General features: G+C 42.6%; 1 protein-coding gene and 1 long non-coding RNA gene across 4 annotated transcripts in view; both read right to left on the bottom strand.

The window, feature by feature from the left end:
• Window positions 1-15,461, bottom strand: part of CACNB4 (calcium voltage-gated channel auxiliary subunit beta 4) — a 272,610-nt gene extending 257,149 nt beyond the window's left edge. For 2 of the 3 annotated variants that reach the window (XM_081578067.1, XM_081578071.1), the window contains exons 1-2: window positions 12,105-15,461; window positions 11,531-11,614 (exon numbers count right to left, since the gene is read on the bottom strand). In XM_081578067.1, coding sequence (XP_081434193.1) covers window positions 11,531-11,614; window positions 12,105-12,170 — 150 coding nt within the window. In that variant the 5' untranslated portion in view covers window positions 12,171-15,461. Of the gene's footprint in view, window positions 1-11,530; window positions 11,615-11,841; window positions 11,851-12,104 lie in introns of those variants that run through there. The other variant, XM_081578068.1, reaches the window with a different exon arrangement.
• Window positions 15,462-17,046: 1,585 nt separating this feature from the next.
• Window positions 17,047-21,793, bottom strand: LOC145541482 (uncharacterized). Its single transcript, XR_014079051.1, has 2 exons — window positions 21,496-21,793; window positions 17,047-20,858 (listed from the first exon to the last, which is right to left on the bottom strand). It is a non-coding gene; the product is annotated as an uncharacterized LOC145541482 (long non-coding RNA).
• Between the last annotated feature and the right edge of the window lie 99 nt (window positions 21,794-21,892).

Genomic DNA, 21,892 nt, shown 5'->3' with positions numbered 1-21,892 from the left:
AAGTGTGATCTTCATTCACTTCCCTTTCTGAAACCATCTCCTGCCACCCACTGTTTTTCTCTCTAGGCACCAAATGCCCTCCTTCTGTCCCAAGGTCTCTTCTGATACCCAATCCAGGGCTGCATTAACTACCAAAGTGCTTTAGACCCCAGTATAACCCTCCTCTTTCCTCTTATTTTTCCTATTCCATGCCCCCATTCAAATTCATAGGACAAACATAAAGAAAAATACAAAAATCATTGTGCATTTATTAGATATGCATGTGCTGATAAGACGAATAGGAGATTCAAAGTTTGTCTCTGTTTACATCAATATGTGCAGGTCAATATGTATGCCTGGGTGGGAGTGTCACTGTTAGAAGTAAGTTTTGTGTACAGCCCTGGGGCAGAGGCAGATTGACACCTGTTCCCCAGTGTAACCTACAAAAGGAAAGATGCTGGCTGAAAGCACAGAGCTGGACATGTGAGATGCAGGGCACAGCAAGTGTCACTCCAGGGCCCAAGGTTCAGAGTGGGACCCAAGGATGAGGAAGTCTGGAACACAGCTTGTCCAGAGAAGCTGAAGAGTATAGTGCTATTTGTCACCTTTGAGATTTCGCCTAAGAAGCAGTATCTTAGTAAGAAGGAGGTAGGGTCCTCACAGATAAGCAACCTGCAGCAGGAGGAATCTCCTTCAAAGGCTTGTGGCAGCCAAGGTCAATGAGGGATAGACCTGTGAGCACCCCCTGGTCTCAGAAATAATGGGCAGGCTATTAGGAGGCAAGGTGTTGCAGTCCTCTGTCTACAAGTAGGCAAGGTGAAAAAGCAAAAGGGAGATGACTAATGTCTCCACATCTAGACTTCCTCTCCCAGCTGCTCTCCTTCTTCTTGCCCCACGCGATTAGTTAGCGACGATGTCCACGTAGACCCACAGGCTGGTGGGGCATGGGGACCTCCAGTTTACACAGAAGAGAATTTAATACGGAACAGTCAAAACAGAGGATCAGGGAGTGCCCGAGAAGGAGACCCAGAGCCGTCTTGACAGACGGCAAGATCATCATCAAGTGGGAACAGTGAGACCTCCTTCCAGGAGAAGGATGGCATGACTGAGGGGGTGAGGGGACGAGAGCAGAGACCACGCTGAATCCGGGCAGGTGTGCGCGCAGTAAAGGGAGGACATGGGTGGGAAAGGACACGGCTCCGGGGAGACCGGGATCTTTGTGGGGGGGCTGTCTGCCTTGCTGGGTAACAGGCTGAAACGCGCTTACCTGCAGGCAGTAAGTCAAACCATGATCACGATCACAGGACGAGTGATGACAACCCCGTAAGACTCCTGGGAAGGTTCACAATTTTAAAATAGACTGCTCGTTAACCCAAATTATCTAGAAACTGATCGGATCTCAGACAGCGGAGGAAGAAGAAAACAGGCGCCCTGGGCCAGAGCCCCAATCTATCCCCACCCACCTTCCCACGCCCAGCGTGGGGTTCACAGTGCCCCTGGTTCTGCTCAACTGGGGTTCCCACTGCTCAGGGATGTGCTCTAGGGCATGTTTCCCGCTGCTGCTATTGCTTCAAATAAGGCCACAGTTGTATTTGGAGGCCTGGACAATGGTGGACATTTTTAGTGTATTTCAAAGTAGGTTATATTAAGTGTTACCTGGTCCGCACTTTTAAAATAACCTGCCACATTCATTTAAAAAACAGCTCTAGTGAATGGACTTAACCTCACTGAATTAAGCCTTTAAAAGTGGTTACAATGGTAAAGTTTGTCATGTGTACTTTTCCACAATAAAAATATATACATAATTTAAAAAAAAAAACAATGTCTTTTTTTTTTTACAATTAACCATTTTTATTCTTCCTATGTAGAAATACTAAATAAAATACATGGAAATACGAAATTTGCATTTTATCAGGTGAGTTTAAACCCTGAGCATTTCTACTAATGTACAAGAAACAGTAATAATAATAATACCCATGGTACACATTACTCTTACAATGTAAATTTGACAGTTTTCTAAAAGATATTTTATTTAATCTTCATTTTACATGATCAAAGTAAAGTAACTGCATAAGACACCCAAATGAAAAACTGAGTCTTCCCTAACCAGGTCTTCCTACAATACTGAGACCAAAAGATAAAAAAAAAAAAATCCCCCAATCGAAATCACCCCTCGAGCTCTCTGAAATTAGCAGAGAATGTTTGCAGCTGACCTATTTCTCTCCCACACGACTGTGTTGATAATTGACTTTTGTCCCCCAGGGAAGCACTCAAATATAATTGAGCAGCACCTGCCACACAGAAAGTACGGTTTTATACACCCAATAATTCTCATAAATATTGTACTTAGCTTAGGACTCAAGCACTCTGCTTTCTCATTAATTGCGTCTCTCATGGAAGAAATATAATTTACCAGAGCTGAGTTATTATGAACACATAGATAAAATAAAAGAAGTATTTTGAATTGTAAGACATAAGGCATTTCTATTACTAAAAACTATTGAAAATGATGGCAATGACCACTTACATTGCTCAGACACTTTTCTTTAATCCTGTCGATCTCATTCTATTACATAAATCCCTTCTATAGATAGGAGTTACTCAGTTTTGTTTAATCCTGATGACAAGAAGGCCAAGGTCAGGGATTTGGTTTTCATGCAGGTCAAACAGTTTTACCCCTGCCCCCCAAATTCAGCTTTATAACCTGACACTGCAGCTCTAAAATGAATCAAATCATCCACCCCATTTACCACCACAACTTAAAATGCTGTCTGGATCTAGGATTAAGAAAAGGCAAGTCCCTTTCCACAGGCAAGCAAATGTTTGCACATTTAGACCAGCAGCTACCAATGGAAAACTTTCAGGCTGGTTTTGAGAATATGTTAATGAAATAATCCAAACCCGATCCCAAAAGATCACATATTATTGTATGATTCCAGTTACATGAATGTAACCTGGAATGAAATGTTCGAAACAGGCAAATCTATAGAGACAGAGAGTAGATGAGTGACTGCCCAGGGCTGGAGGTAGGCTTCCTTGGTGGCTCAGCAGTAAAGAATCTGCCTGCCAATGCAGGAGACATGGGCTTGATCCCTGGGTCAGGAAGATCCTCTGGAGGAGGAAATGGCAACCCACTCCAGTATTCTCGCCTGGAGAATCCCCATGGACAGAGAAGCCTGGTGGGTTACAGTCCATGGGGTCACTAAAGAGTCAAACATGACTTATCAACTAAACAACACCACAAAGAGCTGGGGCTGGGGGTAGGAAGGAGGTTGGAGAATGATAGCTAATGGGTGCAAGATTTGATTCCAGGGTGATGGAGATGTTCTAAAATTAGATTATGGTGATAACAGAATATAGCCTTTGAATTCCTGAAAGATGACTTCCTTCTTTCTGTTCTATACACACACACACACACACACACACACAAAGAGGTCAAATAATTAAGCCATGGCCACAAAGCACTCCAATCTTAACAGTGAGGGTTTTATAATCAGCCTTTGAGTTATCCTAGCACTGGGCCACTGGAGAACGAAGTGGGACAGGATGATAAACTCATCTACATGACTTATTATGCATTTCCATTACTGCTGGTCCTTCCTGCATTAACGAAGAAATTGCAAAAAATTTTCCCGAGGAGTTAAAAAAGAATATCATAATATTCAGACACAGTGAACAGTACAAAAGCTTACCACTAGTAATTCTGACAACCTAGAAAAAAAATGCAGATTCTTTTCAAGTTTGTTTACAAAATATTTCCTCTCAAAACAAAACTACTGCTCTAGCAATTTAAATTGCAGCCCCAGAGAAAGATACCTCCATCAACAGAAAAGAACATAAAATGAGAAGTAAAATAGGCACACTTTGTCATCCAAATGATTACAGGGAAATGATCAGAAAGATTTAGTGAGTGTGCCTCATTTTTACAGCCCCACCTAACAGTTTCAGTACATAAAGCAAGATGCTTTACACCATCCCTTCTGATTCAAGTAATTATCTCTGCTCTGTTTATGGGTGTCATAAGGACAGAGTAAAGAAAGCAGGAAAGTTTACAGAGGCACATGTTTTTCTAGTTAAAATGAAAACCGTCTTCAAGGAATTTCAAAGCACCGTCTATATTCAAGCCAGGTGTTCGTAATTCATCAGCCTTGCTTTCTGAATGCAGGCTGCGGAAGCACACAGCTTGTCATTACTGTTACTTGAAAGCAGTAAAACCATTCCCTTAAAATTGAATCTATAATTTAGCCTCTTCATGAATTCAGGCTTCTAGTTCTAGCCCTCCCCCTCTTCCTGCCAGAGTTCACATGGTTAAATCCATGTAAAATTCCTGATGCGTAGTCTGTAGTCAAGTTCATAACTTAGACTCTTCAAGAAAGAAGAGTGTTTCTTCTACGTTTTCCTGGCTCAGGAAGAAAGAGGGCATGTAACTGTGTGAAGGCAGGACCATACCCACCTCTTGCAAGAGGATGAGGTTTTATGGGGATGCTTGGGGGATAACAGCCTAGCTCGTCTTATCAACTTGATGGGTTCAAATCTGCAGAGTATGTGTGATTGGGGACAGTAAGGAAGTGCTCTGCACAGCTCACAAAAGAAATACTAGTGCCATATCTGGGCTCAAAGGAAGTAAACACCATCCAGGGGCTCTGCCTACAAAGACAGGGACTCAGATGTTTCTCTCTCTCACACACGCACTCCTGCTGAGAAGGGCGAGCAGGCAGTGAGGGCGGTGCTGTTTTAGGAAGTACTCTGCAGTGACCGAGCATAGGATAGGGCTGCCTGCCCGGTTCCCACAAGTCTGTGGCCATTTCCTGGGGTTCAGTGAATCTGAGTGAGGTATAAGCCCAGTCACCCTGGTTCGGGCTTATGCTTTCTTCTGAGTCCAAGCCACAGAAAGGAGACCAAGAAAGGGCCAAACTTGGAGGACGATGATGACCTTGGACAAGGTCACAGCCTAAACCAGAAAAGATGGGTCAGAACTCTATGTGCTGGGCCCAGCTGAGCCCACTGAGTCGGTAGACTCATCAGGGGCCAAGAGACTGATTTCTGCAACCAGCTCTACAACATGCTTGAACAAAACTACATTCTTTTCCACCTTGCCCTTGCCTTTTCCCTTGATGAAGGAACCATCTCTGCCCCTTGATTCCCAGGGACATTGTCTAGGACAGCATGTGGAGTAATTACAAGGAGAGGGTCACAGTGAAACCAAGGTCATTTTCAGTTTAAGTTTCCATGCAGCATCCTATAATTTTCTAGAAGGATTCAAATGTGAATCAGAATTTATGTAAGCTTCAATAAAATCTTATCAACCTAAACTGAAGGATAAATAGTTCTTTATTCTACAAAAATGAGATTTAGGGAACTCAGTGTGTCAAGAACAGAAACTCGGAGAAAAGCAAAAATGAGTGCTTAACTGGTTAGCTGTCCAGTAATTAGATTTCTCAATCAGAAGCTTCATAAATTCAGTTCCATTTATTCAAGCCCAAGAGCCAGAATGAAGCACCATTTGCCACCAGAGGCAGAGTTCTTTTTTGCTCTATCAGGTCTCAATTTCGGAAGGTGCATTCCAGATAAAATTCACAAAGGAAAGAGGTATAAACTTTTCCTTAAAGTTCCCTATCACTGGATTATACTGTTTAGCAAGGACAGTCTACTTATAGAGCAAGGAAAAACTTCCGATTTGGCTGGTGAAAATGATTCACTAGTATCTTCCATGCAGTTAAAATATAATAATGGTTGTGCCAGTCCTGGCCTGTTTTCCTCAGAATCATCCTCTCCTTTTTCTGCTCTGCTTTCTGTCTCAGGGGGGGTCACGGCCTGCAGGCAGTTTCCCAGTGTCTTATGTCAGCTGGTGTCCAGCTCAGCCAGTGAGAGACTGGGCAGGGGTGGAGTGGGGAGCAGAAGAAATGATGAAGCCAGTGTTTCTCCCCATTTTCTCCACCTCAAATGGCTTCTCTGGCTGTATTGCCTCTGTGTCTCTTGCCCGTATGAATAGTACCCCAGCAGTTCCAGCATCCACCAGGTGATTCTGGCCCCTGGGTTCCAGTGCAATGTCCTCCCCTTGTCCTTTTAGCCTGGAGGTGATACTGGCTTCCTGATGTTGCTAACCTGTAAGTTTAGCTTCTAAGCTCTTGCCTCACCTGTTCAATCCTGTCTCTACTTTCAAGTCCTTTGAGTTTTGTTTTGTTTTCTGGCTAGACTGGCTACTAAAATGACTAGAACGTTAGTAAGTAAAGAAACTAAAAAACCTCCATGAACCATAAACCATGCAAACAAAAATTCCATCCCATGATAAAACCGGGAAAATCTAGAGTCTCCAGAATCTTCAGGGGTTGCTTTGCTCTTCACAGTAACCATATAAACCAGGAATATTTCTAGGATCTAAGAGGAGTAAGTCTTTTCATGTGTCCATATCCATGTGTGTTTGTGTGCCTGGCTGGATTATTCAGGGATGAAAGGTACTGTGGGGAAACTATAGAATCTGAGCCGGGGTCTCCTGTCTCAGTTCTGCTACTATCTATTGGTGTGACCTTGGTAAGGCCTTAACTCCTCGGGTCTGTATTTCATTCATCTGAAAATGGGGAATCAAAGTACTTTCCCTCCACAATCTCTTCCTGTTCTAAAATTTTGTGATTCAAAGCTTATGGATAAATTTTGCACATATGCATGACTTCAAGCGTATGATTATTCTTAGAGCTAAGCAACAAAGCATATACCTTCTGTTGATGAATTTGCATTTCATCAGAGAAATGTGTCTATAACCGGTGCTCAAATTAGAACCCAAAGAATATTTTTGCCAACTTGCTTTATTATAGTATCAACTTAGTATCTGAATGTGTTTTAGATCTCTACATATAATGTAGGTTCACTGAATCATTGTAATGATCATCAGATTAGCATATCTAAAAAAAAACACAGAAGGAAGCTTGCTTGAAAGTAGACGGTTCCAAAGGTGGCTGCAACAATATCTTCCGTTCTATCTGCTCCTTTGTAAGGTGACCTTGCTGCACCCCATCAAAAGAGAGTTTATTTTTCTTCCCTTTGAAACTGGCTGTCCCTTTGATTTGTTTTTACTTAGCGATTGTAACAGAAGTGAAGTCATGTAGCTTTTGATATCAACTATGAAGTCTACATGGCTACATAGCTACTATGGCTACATGGCTACACAGCTACTATGTAGCTACTATGAACTACATGGCTACATAGCTACTATGAAGTCTACAGTCTTCATAGCTACATGCGCTTTCCTCCTAACTAAGTCAGTAAAGAATCTGTGTGCAATGAAGGAGACCCAGGTTTGATCCCTGGGTTGGGAAAATCCTCTGGAGGAGGAAATGGCAAGCCACTCCAGTAGTCTTGCCTAGAGAATCCTATGGACAGAGGAGCCTGGTGGGCTACAGTCCATGGGGTCGTAAGAGTTGGACACAACTTAGTGTCTAAACTACCACCATGAAGTCTACAGCTTCAGCCTTTACTTCTTGGGATGTTCCTGCTTGGAACACAGATACCATGTTGTGAGGAAACTCAAGCAACCACGCTGACAGGTCCAGGTGGACGGAAAGTGAACCTCTGCCAAAAACTCCACTTGAGTTCTCAGCCAGCAGCCAGCACCAACTACCAACCACACATGTAAGGATACTTCAGACCCTTCAGCCTTCTCAGTACCCAGATAACATCACACAAAGAAGAACTGTGTCTGCTCAGTACACAGAAAAAATTTTTTTAATTTTTTTTTTAAGTCACTAAATTTGGGATAGCAGTTAGGAGGCAATTTCTCCCCCATTAAATAAAGAGTTTAATATTGGAGCAGAACCTCATGCCTAAAATATATCAAGATAGTCTTCCATCATTCCATCTACCCCTTCATTCTTTCAAATCAGAGAAATGTGTGTATAACCAGTGCTTCTTTCAAATATTTATTGAACACCTACTATGCTAAATGCTGAGGAGAAAATGGAGACCAAATGCAGACATGTCCCTGCCCCAGTGGAATTTGTTATCTGGATGGGGAAACAGACATTAACAAAACATGTAATGACATGTTAAATAGTTAAGTGTTAAATAAACAGCAATGGTACTATTGAGAACTAGCACAGTGCACTCTGGGTACTTGGTTAAGGAACTGACCTTATTAGGGAGATTAGAAAAAGAAGTGGAAACTAAAGTTAGGTTTCAAGGAAGATTAAAAAATCAGCTAGGCAGAGGGGAGAGCCTCCACACAGAGAACTCCACATGTGCGTAGGGTCTGTGGCAGGAGGGAGAGTGGTATGTTCAAGATCAGTTTCCAGAACTAAGATCGTGGCCTAGGATGAGGCTGGAAGCTGGTAGGAGCCAGGTCTTACTAAGACTCTGCAGTTTTCATGTGGGCAATCTTAAGGAGAAGTCAACAAGCCACTCTGATCAGATTTTCCTTTGAACCCCAGAGGAGAAAAAACTGGGAATAACCCCAGTGAGAATAACCTGGAACACTCTACCACACAAACTGCATGTGCTGTGACACCCATGGTTCTCACATACTCAGCACACGTGGGCATTCTGCAGGCACCCTAATTCCTTGCTCCATTTCACCATATTAATTGCATACATCTATGTCTCTGTAACTATATCAGAAGATCCTTTAGGTACAGGGGCTGTGTCTCATTCATCTTTTCATTCCTATTCCACAATATCTAGCCCAGGGAAAGGTACATATCAAATGTTTAGTACGTGCTTCCTAAAAATTTAAAACATGAATAAACAATCCATTCATAAATAGCCTGTCAAAAGTGATCTCCTGAGAGAAAATTCTACAGCCTTTCCTGGAAAGCCATTTCAGTGATATCAACCCTCTTTGGAAAGTCTTTCTATAAAGTATCATTCCCTTCTAATTGTAGCCAATTGTTGAGTTTCATCCTCCAACAGAACAGCCCACCACATTTCCAAAGGACAGTCTTCCTGTACACTTTGAGGATCACTACTGGGTCACCCCTAGTTCTCTCTCTTTTTTCAGTGGCAAAATACTTAACCTTCTCACCTTTCCTCAAAGAAATCATTTAGTTGCTCCCTGGATTCATTCCAAAACCTCCATCCCTCCTAAACTGTGGAGGGCGGCAATCCAGCAGATCAGCAAATAAGGTCAAAGACGCCTGAGGGGTTTTGTGAGCAGTCCTCAGGGGGAGAGACAGGCTCTCTGTCTTAGTCTGTTCATTTTCAGGCCAACTCACACGTGTGCATGTGTATGTGTGTGCACATACATACATCTGTGCATATATACACATGAACACTGAGATTTTTTTTACCAGCTCAAACAAGAAACACTGTTCTATTTGATGAGTTTGCCAACTGTCCTCTATTCTTCACCACCAGCCCGGATTTTCCTCTCTGATTCAATACATTTTTTTTTTTAATAAGTGAAAGCTTTACCCCCCATATCTTTGTAGATTATATATCAGAGAAATGAGCAGCACTGTTTTTACAGATATCTTTACTATCTTCTTCTTGTGCAAAGGCATCACACAGATTTTGAAATAGATCAAGAATTCAAAAACAATAAGTCACTGGTCATTCTACAAATAATGAGTCTCCAGTAACATAAAACAGCTGCTGGTCTTTTTTTAAACAAATTTTTTTTTTTGGCATTTGGGTGAAAACTGTTCAATTTAATTTCAAAATACAGTGTTAAAGTTCCATTTGGAATCATTTTTTCATCTCTTGTCAAATAAATAAAAATTCCTCAGTTATTTTATCATAGTCATTATAGAAGTCTGTATTATGACATTTAAAGAAAATCATATACAGGATGCTTACTGAGCTGTAAGTGCTCATAAAAATTATGTATTATTTCTGTGCAGAAAAATTAGTAAGATTGTGTATATGTTAATAATACCATTACAACAAAATGTCCAAATTTAAATTAGATCATCTTATTAAACCAACAAATCCTAGCCTAGTTTCAGAAAGACTTATGAAATATATTTGTTCCCAAAATCTGCGACAGTTTAAGTTACTCTCAAAATTATTCAGCATGAATACTTTTTACATTTTTAAGCCGATACACACCAGCACATTTAACAAGAACTTATACATGCCTTATCCCACTTATTATTTAACTTGAGGAAAGAATAAGATTAATATAAAGAATATTGAGTGTGCTTGGAAGAATAAAACATTACTGAAGTGATTGTACAGATAAACTCAAAAGTGTCAGTCAAATGCCTCATGGAATACACTGCTGTATAATTAATATTTCTAAGAATCTATAATAATAAAACACTACCAAAAATAGGCATCTACAAAATAAACATAAACAAGATCTCAGTCACATAAGTCGATTTTTGTAAAAGATGAAGAATGTGTTTGCTTTATTAAATATGTAAATAATCTAAACACTGCAAAAAGGATAGAATACACTTTTTGAATTCAGAATCCAAAATATATTTATTTTAATAATGCACACACTTAGTACTCACTGAATGAAAGAGTAGTTGTAGTAATTTCTGTTCCTGAAGAAAATGAATGCCTGTGTAATAAATAGTATGTAAATAGGCCTTATGGACTTTATAGGAGAGGTCTGAGTCCAGTTTTGAGTCTAATGCCCATTCCTCTGGGGTAATCTGTTTAGATTGAGGATAATCACTAAAGAAACACAATGCAGCTGCCATCATAGGTTAAAAACACAGTACACGATGATCTGAGTTACCTAGAGGGAAAAGAGCTTCCCAAGGTCATTCCAGCAGCCCACAGCGGAGCCTTGGTGCGATGACCACTGTGCTCCCAGGGTACCCTGAACTCACACACCTCGATAGCTTCTCTTCCAAAGAGAAATCAAGGTGATTGCTTTTCGCATGATCTCTCTAGCACCCAGCAGCTATGAAGGAGTGGTTTCTCTGTAGCCCATGGACAGTACGAAATTAAGGACCAATTTCCTGTGTTAAGGTAAAAGGCACTTCAGCATTCGGTGGAACCAGTGATCTTTATCACACTCAACGCGCGCTAGAACCACGCAGAAGAAAATAATCACTAAGAAAACAAACATTAAGTGTAGCAGCACCCAGACCCCAGAAACTGAGTGCAGGTCTTCGCTTACTTGGATTTAAACCAGATCCGGGAGTCTTTCCCTAACCGAGCGAACCAAAGAATAGGTCCCAAAGCGAGACCAAACTTTCTGCTCAAAGTGTCTTTCCTTTTGACCAGAGCTCGGAAATGACAAAGAAGAGTATTCAAAATAGGGCAAAACAGAAGAGCTTCTAACAGCCGAATCAAAGCAGTTGTTCGGCGCCCGGGGCTCTGGTCAAGTCAAGTCACACGACTTAAAAACATTTCCTCGCACATAGAAGGTGCAAAAAGAAATACTTCCAGTCTTAAATTCAACTAGGTCCCAGCCGGCTCGCGTCCACACGCACTAACTTCCCGGGACCCTAAGACTTGGGAACCGGGACGGAGGGAGAAAGACCAGCCGCAGAGCACGCCGCGGGAGGGAAGGGGAGCGCGGGGACCCCGCCCGCCGCGCCCGCAAGAGGGGGCCGCGCTCAGCTCCGGGACACCACCCCCACCGCCCCCCGCGCCCGCCTCCTACCTGTCTGAGGATGAAGCTGGTCGAAGTGGTGCTGCCATCGGATCTTTTCAACCTGCTCCTCCGGGTCGTGGTGCCTCGGGCCACCTGCACTCGACACACGGGGTCGGAGAGAAGCGCATGAGGACGCGGCAGTGGGGAGCCGGACGACCACCCCAGGCTAGAGTCCGCCTCGGGACCAGCTCCCCGGGAGTTCCCCAGAGCCCACACCCAAGTCTCCTCCACGGTCCCCACATACAGCCTCCACCCCACCCACCCACTCAAGCCTCGACGGCTGAAAAGATGCCCGGGAAGAGCCGCCCGCGAGCACCCACCACATCCATTAACAAAGACTCTCAGGGTGCGGGGTCCGAGTCCCCGGCGGCATGGGCTGGGGAAGGCTGCGGACTCCGGAGCGGGAGCGCAGAGACCGGACGAGGTGAGAAGGAGCAGGAGGAGGAGGTGGAGAAAGAAGAGGGGCGGGAGGAAAGAAGGACGCCGCGCAGGGGTGGGGGAGCGGGGCCGCTGACTCCTAGGACCCGGGGCCCCGCTCGCCCGGCGCGAAGGCGGGGCGAGGAGGGGGAGGAGGGGGCGGTACCTGCGAGGTTGGGGAGTGCGGCCGGTCCGCGCTCGCGTTCTTGGCATAGGAGGAGGAGGAGGACATGGTTCACAGCCGCATGGCCCGCCCGTGCGCGGCGGGCGGAGGACGGCTGGGCCCCCTGGACGCTTGCAAGCGGGAGGCGGGGAAGGGCGGCAGGACTTCCGCACCCGCTTCGGGACCCGCGCCGGTTCCTGCGAGCGCGGCAACACCTTAAAGGGATCGAGGCGCTCACCCCCGCGCCCGCAGCGGACCTCCGGGCAGCGGCCCCCGCCGGCGGAGGTTCCGCGGAGGGGGGCTTCTCGGGATCTCGCCGACACGAGCCGGTGTAGAGAAGCGCTCTCCCACCTAGCGAGCGCCTTACATCAGAGCTTTCCAGTGGAGGAAGGGAGAGGGGGGACCTGGGAAGGGGGTGGGAGGATGAAAATAGTCTGCACAGTTTAAAATGAGACAAAGGTGGCACGGTTCATGAATCAGGACTCGGGGAAGGACACTGGTGCAGTGTGGCAAGGAGTGGGAAAGCCGACCCGGCGTGTGTGTGTGTGTGCGCGCGCGCGCGCGGGTGTGTTTGCTGCACCGGAATTTTAAAAGGGCAAGAGCAGAACCTTTCTTCCGCGACTTCACCCATCCGCCCACTGTGGTAAGGCATGGGGTTCTGTGGTTTGGCTTTTGTCCGTGTCTTTGTATTGTTCTGTGAACTCTTAGCTTCAGAACCGCAAGCCGTGCACACCCGGCAGCCCCGGGAGATTCTGCCAACCTGAGTCTGACGGGGGTGCAGCCCCGCAGCAAACCGGCGTGTCCTAAGGAGTTTTGAAGGTCACGTAGACGTGCTGAAAGGCAAGAGTTGGCCACGTGCCTCCCCTTTTTAGGCGGATATCTGTTTTCAAGGGAGAAAACTCATCTTTGAAATCATACAACATCTTTGGCGTTGTTGCAACGCTAAGTTTCCTCCTGCAAAAACATACTAGAGATTAACTGGAGAACAAATAAAAGCGAATTGTGGGGAGGAGGACTTTGAAGTAACAAGAAGGAAGAGAAACATGCGAATTCAAAAATAAAGAGACCCTGTTTAATTGTAAATAGTTACTGCAAGAGAAATCCATGAATAAAATTTGGGTCGTATCTTAAATGACTACATCAGCCCATATCACCTTGGGTTCTAGTATTTTTTGAGGGAAACTGCATGTCTCCTTTAATAATTGGTTGGCCTTATTGAGGTCCAGATAATGTTTTACCATATACCAGACACTTTCTTTCCATCCCCACCCCCTTCACTTAATCCAGACCTTCAATTCTTTGTAAGAGTATAATAACTGGTCTCCTTGCTCTGGCCTTCCTCTGCGCATACACGTGCACACACACATACCCACACACTTCACTCTCTCTACACACTACAGGCAAAACCATTTTCCTAAAATCTCTTTACTCAGCTCACTCTTTTCTAAAAAGCATTGTTGACTTTAAAAAAAAATGTACAATGTGAGTTACGTGCTGTTTTATTTGGGGCAAAATGAGGACTGCAGCCTGGGAAATGGTGCCTCAGGTAACTCTGAGAAACTGCTCCAAAGAGGCAGGGGTGAAGGTCAGTATACACCTGATTCTGGCAAAGGGGGAAATACATACAATCAAGCACATGTACAGATTTCTGCTAGTCTCATGAAGCTTTTTGCCAGTGATGAGAAACAATCATCACCATGAAGGATTTTAGTGCTTTTCTAGAGATGAGGATACATAAGAATTGGACCTATAAAATGAGATCCTCAAAATACCTGTCTGAAGATCTATCCTGCCAATTCCCCCACCCCACCCCAAGCACAGAGTGCTTCATTTCTGTGCTCCACCCTGAACTCCTTTCAGAGGCTGTTGAAGGTCAGCAGCACATACTTTAATCCTTATAGAGGTAGATGGCAAGTTTCAGTTTGTAGTTGATGGCGCTCATTGGTCTCAGCAGCCCACAAGACAAGAGTCCAAACTCCTTGGTCCAACAGCCAATCTGCTGCTTTTTGGTCACTACCACTTTTCTCCAACTTGATCACTGAACAGCAAGAAGACAGGTCTACTCAATGCTCAAACACACCAAATACAAGCCCTCTCCAGCACCTCTGCTTGGAATGTGTCCCACCCCCAATCCCACCTGCCTGAATCCTACCCTTCTTCCAAGCCTGGTTCAGCACACTCTCCTTCCACAGAAATCTTCCCTGACATGCCCTGAAAAACTGGAGCATTTATTCTCTGGACACTTAGTGCAGGCTGCCTTGGTTTACGTGTTCTCTTTTTGTGAAAATCTAATTCCTAAAATAGATTTTTAGCTTTTTATCTTCCATTCTTATATCTCACATGTTATATTAATAGATATTCCATAAAGTATATGGATAATGGTATGTCTGCCAATGCAGAATCCCTTGCTTTAGTTACCGTCAACTCAATCCATTTTTAGTTCTCAGCCATTTTCATAGTTGATACTTAATCAATACTTACAGAGTGAATTATTATGTGGGCACTGGGATTTGAGTTTTCTGGCTTTCTGCTGCCTACAGTCTTATGACTTTGAGTTATCAAAAAAGAATCTACAGTGGCATGACATTGAAGAGTTCTCTGTACCTACCTCACAGCAAAACTGGTGAAAATAGTTTCTAAAAAATTCTTTAATCTCTGGAAATGGTCCTAAGGGTATACAGCCACTGAAAAAACACTCATTCAGGAAAATTGACTAAAAATAAGAAAAGTGAGCTTGTGATATTTGAACCAAGACTCATTCTCCCCACCCTCACCCCCTACCACCTTCATCTGATTCAGCAAGTGGGAAACTCCGGCTACCTGATGCAGCTGGGAATACAGGGCTCCCTCTCCCTTCAGCTCCCAGCTGGAGGGTTATTTTCCCAGGAGGGACAGGCCATTTATCATCCTGCAGCAGCCACCTGTTGCTGAGGCTAGGTTTCCCCTCAAATACAGCAGAGGTGGGGCTCCTATCTTTAGCCCAGCCCCCACTTGTGGGATGGGGGTGTCTGCCTGGGACACAGTGCCACAGAGAATATGAGGCCCCAACTGCTCCTAGAGATACAAGCCAGGAGACCCAGGCTTGCTGCTCCTCACTACCAAGCGCTCAGCTCCTAAAGTGAAAATGTCACACAGAGAATGCCATTGTCCCTGCCCCCAGAACTGGAACTCAGAGAATGAAGTTGAGCCCCACTTTGCACCACATACAAAAATTAACTCAAAATGGACCAAAAATCTAAATGAAGAGGTCTTACATAAAAATGTAAAACTATTAGAAGGAAACATAAGGGTAAATCTTCAGGATCTTGGATTTGGCAATGGATTTTTAGATATGTCACCAGGAGCACAAGCAACAAAAGAAAGAAAGTAAATTTGAAAATCAAAATTAAAAATGTCTGAACTTTCTAAATTTGGGGGCACTGTCAAGACAGTGAAAAGGGCACTATCAAGAAAGTGAAAAGACAACAGAATGTGGAAAAATATTTGCAAATCATATATCTGATAAGGGACTTGCATCATATGTGTGTGTTGTGTGTGTGTGTATATAAATATGTATATATTTGTATATATTTGTGTATTTATATATGAATTTACTTGTGTGTGTATATATATATGTGTGTGTATATAAAAAACTCTTACAGCCCAGTAATAAAGAGACAGATGACCCAATTTTAACATAGGAAAAGAATCTGAATAGATCTTTCTCCAAAGAAGATATACAAATGGCCAGTAAGCTCATGAAAAAATGATTGATATTTTTAGTCATCAGGAGAATGCAAATTGAAACCATGAAATACCACTATACTATCCACTAGATAAATATAATGAAAACCTCAGATAATAATTATTGGCAAAGATATAGAGAAATTGGAAATCAGAAATTCCCACTGCTGGTGGGAATGTAAAATGGTGTAGCTCCTTTGGAAACCAGTCTGGCATCTACTCAAGTATTTAAACATAAAGTTACAAAATGAGCCAGCAATTCCACTCCTGAGCATATACCCAAGATAAACAAAAGCATACATTTGTACAAAAACTTGTACAAGAAAGCTCAAAGAAGCATTATTCATAATAGCCAAAAAAGGAGAAATACCCCAAATGTCCACCAACTGATGAATAAACAAAAGAAACTGGTATCTCTATACAATGGAATATTATTTGGCAATAAGAAGGAACTAAGTATTGATACATGCTACAGTATGGATGAGCCTTGAAAATATTAAGCTAAGTGAAAGAAATAAGTCACAGAAGGTCATATATTATATTATTCCATTTACATGAAATGCCCCAAATAAATCTATAGAGACTGAAAACAGATTAGCAGTTGCTTAGGGTAGGGGAGGTTGGGGGGATATTGAAGTGATAGTTAAGTCTACAGGACTTCCTTTTGAGGCAAAGAAAATGTTAATAAAGGTACTAAAAAGCACTGAATTGTACACTTTTTCATGTTTTATTTATTTATTTTTATTATTTTTATTTTTGCACTGGGTCTTTGTTGCTGCACTCAGGCTTTCTCTAGTTGTGGTGAGTGGAGGAGGCTACTCTTTAGTTGTGGTATGTGGGCTTCTCATTGCGGTAGCTTGTTGTGGAGCGTGGGCTCTACAACACTGGCTTAGCAGTCGTGGGGTACGGGGCTTAGCTTCCCAGACCAGGGATCAAACCATGTCCCCGTGCATTGGCAGGTAGATTCTTAACCACTGGACCACCCGGGAAGTCCCTGAATCGTACATTTTAAATAGATGAATGGTATGGTATGTGAACTATCTCAAAGCCTCTACTTTGAAAAAGTCTTCAGACTTTATAAAAAGTGAACTCAGAACAGATCATAGATCTAAATACAAACCTTTAAAACTTCGAGGAGAAAACATAGGAGAAAATCTACATGACTTTGGGTTTGGTAATGAGGTTTTGGATACACTACTACCAAAAATGTGATCCAAGAAAGTAAAAATCAACATGTTTGGCTTTATTAAAATTAAAAGCTACTGCTCTGTGAAAGACTCTATTAAGAGAATGAAATGACAAGTCACAGACTGGCAGAATACATTTGCAAGACACAAATCCGATAAGGAACTTGTAAACAAAATATACAAACAACTCTCAAAACTCAACAATAAGAACACTGACAATTAATAAATGGACAAAAGATTTGAATGGAAACCTTACCAAATATAGTAGCAAACAAGCATATGAAAAGGTACCCAACATCATTTGTCAATGGGAAAATACAAATTAAAATGACAATACAGTACCAACACACACCTATCAGAATGGCTTAAAAACAATTTTAATTGACAATAGCAATTTACAGTGAGAATTAGAAGCAACAGGAATTCTTTTTCGTTGATGGGAAATGCTAAATGGTATAGTCACTATGGAAGATAGTTTGTCAGTTTGTTAATAAGTTAAACACACCAACAGCCCAGCAGTTGTGGTCCTAGGTATTTACACAATTGACTTGAAAGCTTAGGTGCACACAAAAAACCAGCAAGCAAATGTAGGTAGCAGTTTTATTCATAATCACCCCAAGCTGGAAGCAACCAAGATGTCCCTCAATAGGCGAATGTATCTTTTAAAATATAGTCAATCGTACAATGGAATATTATTCGGTGATTTTAAAAAAGAATGATCTAACAAGCCATAAAACGACATGGATAAACCCTAAATGCATCTTGTTTAATGAAAGAAGCCAATCTGAGGCTACATTTGTAGCTACATAAATGATTACGTGAGTGCTAAGTTGCTTCAGTCAGGTCCAACTCTGTGCGCCCCTATGGACTATAGTACACCAGGCTGTTCTGTCCATGGGATTCTCCAGGCAGGAATACTGGAGTGGGTTGCCATGCCCACCTCCAGGCGATTTTCCCAACCCAGGGATCGGACCTGCATCTCTTACATATTCTACATTGGCAGGTGGGTTCTTTACCACTAGTGCCACCTGGGAAGCCCACAAAAATGATTACATTTATATTCAATTTTAGAAAAAGTCAAGCTATAACAGTAAACAGATCAGTAGAAAGGAGGAGGGTTGAACAGGTGAAGCACAGGATTTTTTTAGGATGCTGAAACTACTCTGTAGGATACTGTAATGGTGGCTATCTGACTCTAAGCATCTGTCAAAACCTAGAGAACTTTACAGCACAAAGAGTGAACCTTAATGTGTGCAAATTAAAAAAAAAATCATTTAGAAATTTTGGACATTCCCAAGATGGGAGGCAGAATGTGGCAAAAGAATACTATTATTATGACAGCAAACCATGAAACAACTTCACTGAAGGACATGGTGGGAAAGGTGCCAGTCTAAATAATGTTTGAAATGAGTGGAGTCTATAAGACTAAGGCAAAAGGAAGTGTGCAGAAGCAGGACTGTACTGCAGTTGACAAAGTTGTTCCTTGAGGAGGATGGGTTAACAATTCTGAAGTCCCTATACATACACACTGGAATGGAACAATTAGGTAAATGGATGGCAGGTGTTGGGAGCCAGGTTTTCTACTGTTGGAGTGGAAGGTTACAGATGAGCAAGGGGAGATGTCTAGGATGATCCGTCTGGTAATGGATTAGGGTCAGAGACACAGGTGTGAACTCAAGTGTAGCTTACTGTAGATTTAGATGGTTCCATATAGAAATATGCAAAGATATGCATGGATTAGCATATACACACTTATTTTCCTGTCCTCAGTTGAGGGCCTAGAAATAACTGCATCTCAATAGCAACAAATGCATCTAGAATTCAGGTCTTGGTTTCTAATACTATCCTCTAATAAAAGGGCACCTTGAAGAAATGGCTGACTCTAGGAGTGGGGCAAGAAGTATATAAGATAAACCTGGAGCATTATCATGTCATAAAGTAAAGAAGTGCTAAAAAAAAAAAAGTGACTGGGTATATATATCAAAGGAGCACAGGAGCAAACTGAAAGAGCTCTCAATGGCCAAACTTAGAACAATTTGAGCAATAAAATAAAGTAGTATTGGAATATATCCTAATGTATAAAATAAATATCTATGAGCTCATAGTGATAAAAATAAATGACTGAATAAATAAACAGAAGAGAAGAGACAAATCTCCCATGAGGAAGAATTCCAAATAATCTATTAGAAACTCCATAGATACCACTCCTTTCGTGTGCACTGCACACTGATCTTCCAAGAGGGCTCCTGCTTGGCCAGGAGCAGTGGAGAAATGTGACCAACACTACCTCAGCCAGGTGTTCAGGATCAGCATAACCTGACCAGGATGACGACACATACCCTTGATATCACAGGAGGGCAAAGGCACTTTACTTTTAGGGCCTTCTCTCAAACCCACAACCCCAGTCTAATCATGAGAAAGACACCATGCAAATCTAGATTGAGGAAGGTTCTATAAAACACATGACTTAGAACCTCTCAAAAATGTCAAGGAAAGTCTAAGAAACTGTCACAGCCAAAAGAAGCCTGAGGGGATGTGATGAGTAAATGGCATGTTGTATCCTGGATGGGATCCTAGGACAGAAAAAGGACATGAGGGGAAAGCTAAGGAAGTCAGAATCAAGTATGGACTTAAGTTAATAATAATGTATCAATATTGGTTTTAGTGGTAACAGATGTACTACAGTAAGGTAAGATGTTTATAATAGGGAAACAACATTTAGAACTGTCTGTATTATCTTCACAACTTTTCTGTAAATCTAAAACGATCCCAAGATTAAAAAAAAAAATTTTAAGTCTAAAATTTTATAGCTGGAAGGGAACTTAGTAACCATTTAGAACAAACCCCACTTTTAGCAAATTAGGAATCTGATCTCAAGAGAATGACTTACTCAAGAGGAATTGACCACTATTATACCGTCTTCCTTCCTAAAATGTTGAATGCTGCTGAATCACTTTGTCAGCTGCAAACTCTTAAAACTTTATTTTGTCACTTAAATACATTTTGCAAAGTGTTTCCTACAGTCAAAATTCTGTCTGAAGTACTGTTGAAAAAAGACATGATTTACAGAGCCCACAGAGCTCAGAATCATAAGATAGCAGTAATTTCATGTTTAAAAATAAAGTCACAACACATTTTGTCTAGGGTCCATGCATCTAGGAAAATATTATTTGTATTTTTAATCTCGGAGTATACAAAAATCATAACAGTAGCACATGCACTCAATTGCATTCATAGGTTTGTGTAATTAACCTTTCACCTTTATGTCATGACAATCCCACTGTAAATTTTCTGAGTTTTTGTCTCAGGAGGATCTACTTTGTCTTGTTCTAAAGAATTTATCCAGAATTACCTCTTCTCCTCCCCCTCTCCCCTAATACTCTGGTTCAAACTTTGAAAATCTGTTCCAAAGTCACATAAGGCCATGGACCTTCAGGATATTCAAGATTGTTATAGATTCAAAAATTGGAAAAAGTCTACTTTCTTAACCCTAAAAAATTTATATGCTATAAAACCCAGTGAAAATATTGTTTTCTGGGTACAATTTTAAAGAGTACAAATGATTCAGATGGTAATGGAAGTAAACTTTTAGATTTAAGTTTGAAGTATAATTACTGTGAAGATGACTCACACATCTTGTGTGTGCACAGTTGCTCAGTCATGTCCAATTCTTTGCCATCTCATGGACTGGAGCCCACCTGGCTCCTCTGTCCATGGAATTTTCCAGGCAAGAATACCAGAGTGGGTTGCCATTTCCTTCCCCAGGGGATCTTCCCGATCCAGGGATCAAATCTGTCTCTCTTTGCATTTCCTGCTTGGGAAGGTGGATTCTTTACCACTGTGCCACCTGGGAAGATAAAGTGGGGAATTATATTGAGATGCTAGTAGCGTAGTGTAGTGAAGTCGCTCAGTCATGTCTGACTTTTTGTGACCACATGGACTGTAGCCTACCAGGCTCCTCCATCCATGGGATTTTCCAGGCAAGAGTACTGGAGTGGGGTGCCATTTCCTTCTCCAGGGGATCTTCCCTACCCAGGGATCGAACCCAGGTCTCCCGCATTGTAGGCAGACACTTTTACCATCTGAGCCACCAGGGAAGTCACTGAGATGCTAACTATTAGCTAATTTAATTTTTTTACTTTTTTTTGTATCAGTCATATTTGTCGTCTGCTTTAGCAACAAATTTATTTATTCATCTTTAGCTATGCTGGGTCTTTGTTGCTGTGTGTGGTCTTTCTCTAGTTGCAGCGAGTGGGGGCTGATCCGTGTTGTGGAGCTCGGGCTCTAGGTGCAGGGGTTTCAGTAGTTGTGGCTCACTGGCTCTAGACGGCAGGCTCAGTAGTTGTGGGGCTTGGGCTTAGTTGCTCCAAAGGTGTGTGGAATCCTCCCAGACTAGGGATTGAACCTGTGTCTCCTGCATTGACTGGTGGATTCCTAACCACTGGCCCAACAGGGAAGTCCCAAATCTTAGTGGATTACAATACCATGGATCCCATGTTTCTGGTCCAGCCGATGGCTTGTCTCTGCTTGTCTTCCTATTCCCAGGTCCAGGCTAAAGAAGCAGCCCCAATCTGAGATGTACTAGCTCTGAAAAGAGTAGAAACCAGAGGGCTACAGGAATTTTGAGATGCCTCTTTAAGCTTCTGCTTGCTACTGCTGCTGCTAAGTCGCTTCAGTCGTGTCCGACTCTGTGCGACCCCATGGACGGCAGCTCACCAGGCTCTGCCGTCCCTAGGATTCTCCAGGCAAGAATACTGGAGTGGACTGCCATTTCCTTCTCCAGTGCATGAAAGGGAAAAGTGAGAAAGTGAAGTTGCTTAGTCGTGTCCGACTCTTAGTGACCCCATGGACTACAGCCTACCAGGCTCCTCCGTCCATGGG

This window comes from Giraffa tippelskirchi, chromosome 3 (assembly GCF_054371585.1).
Source record: "Giraffa tippelskirchi isolate mGirTip1 chromosome 3, T2T-mGirTip1v1.2.pri, whole genome shotgun sequence".
Lineage (NCBI taxonomy): Eukaryota > Metazoa > Chordata > Mammalia > Artiodactyla > Giraffidae > Giraffa > Giraffa tippelskirchi.
This window is presented reverse-complemented; position numbering and strand designations above follow the sequence as displayed.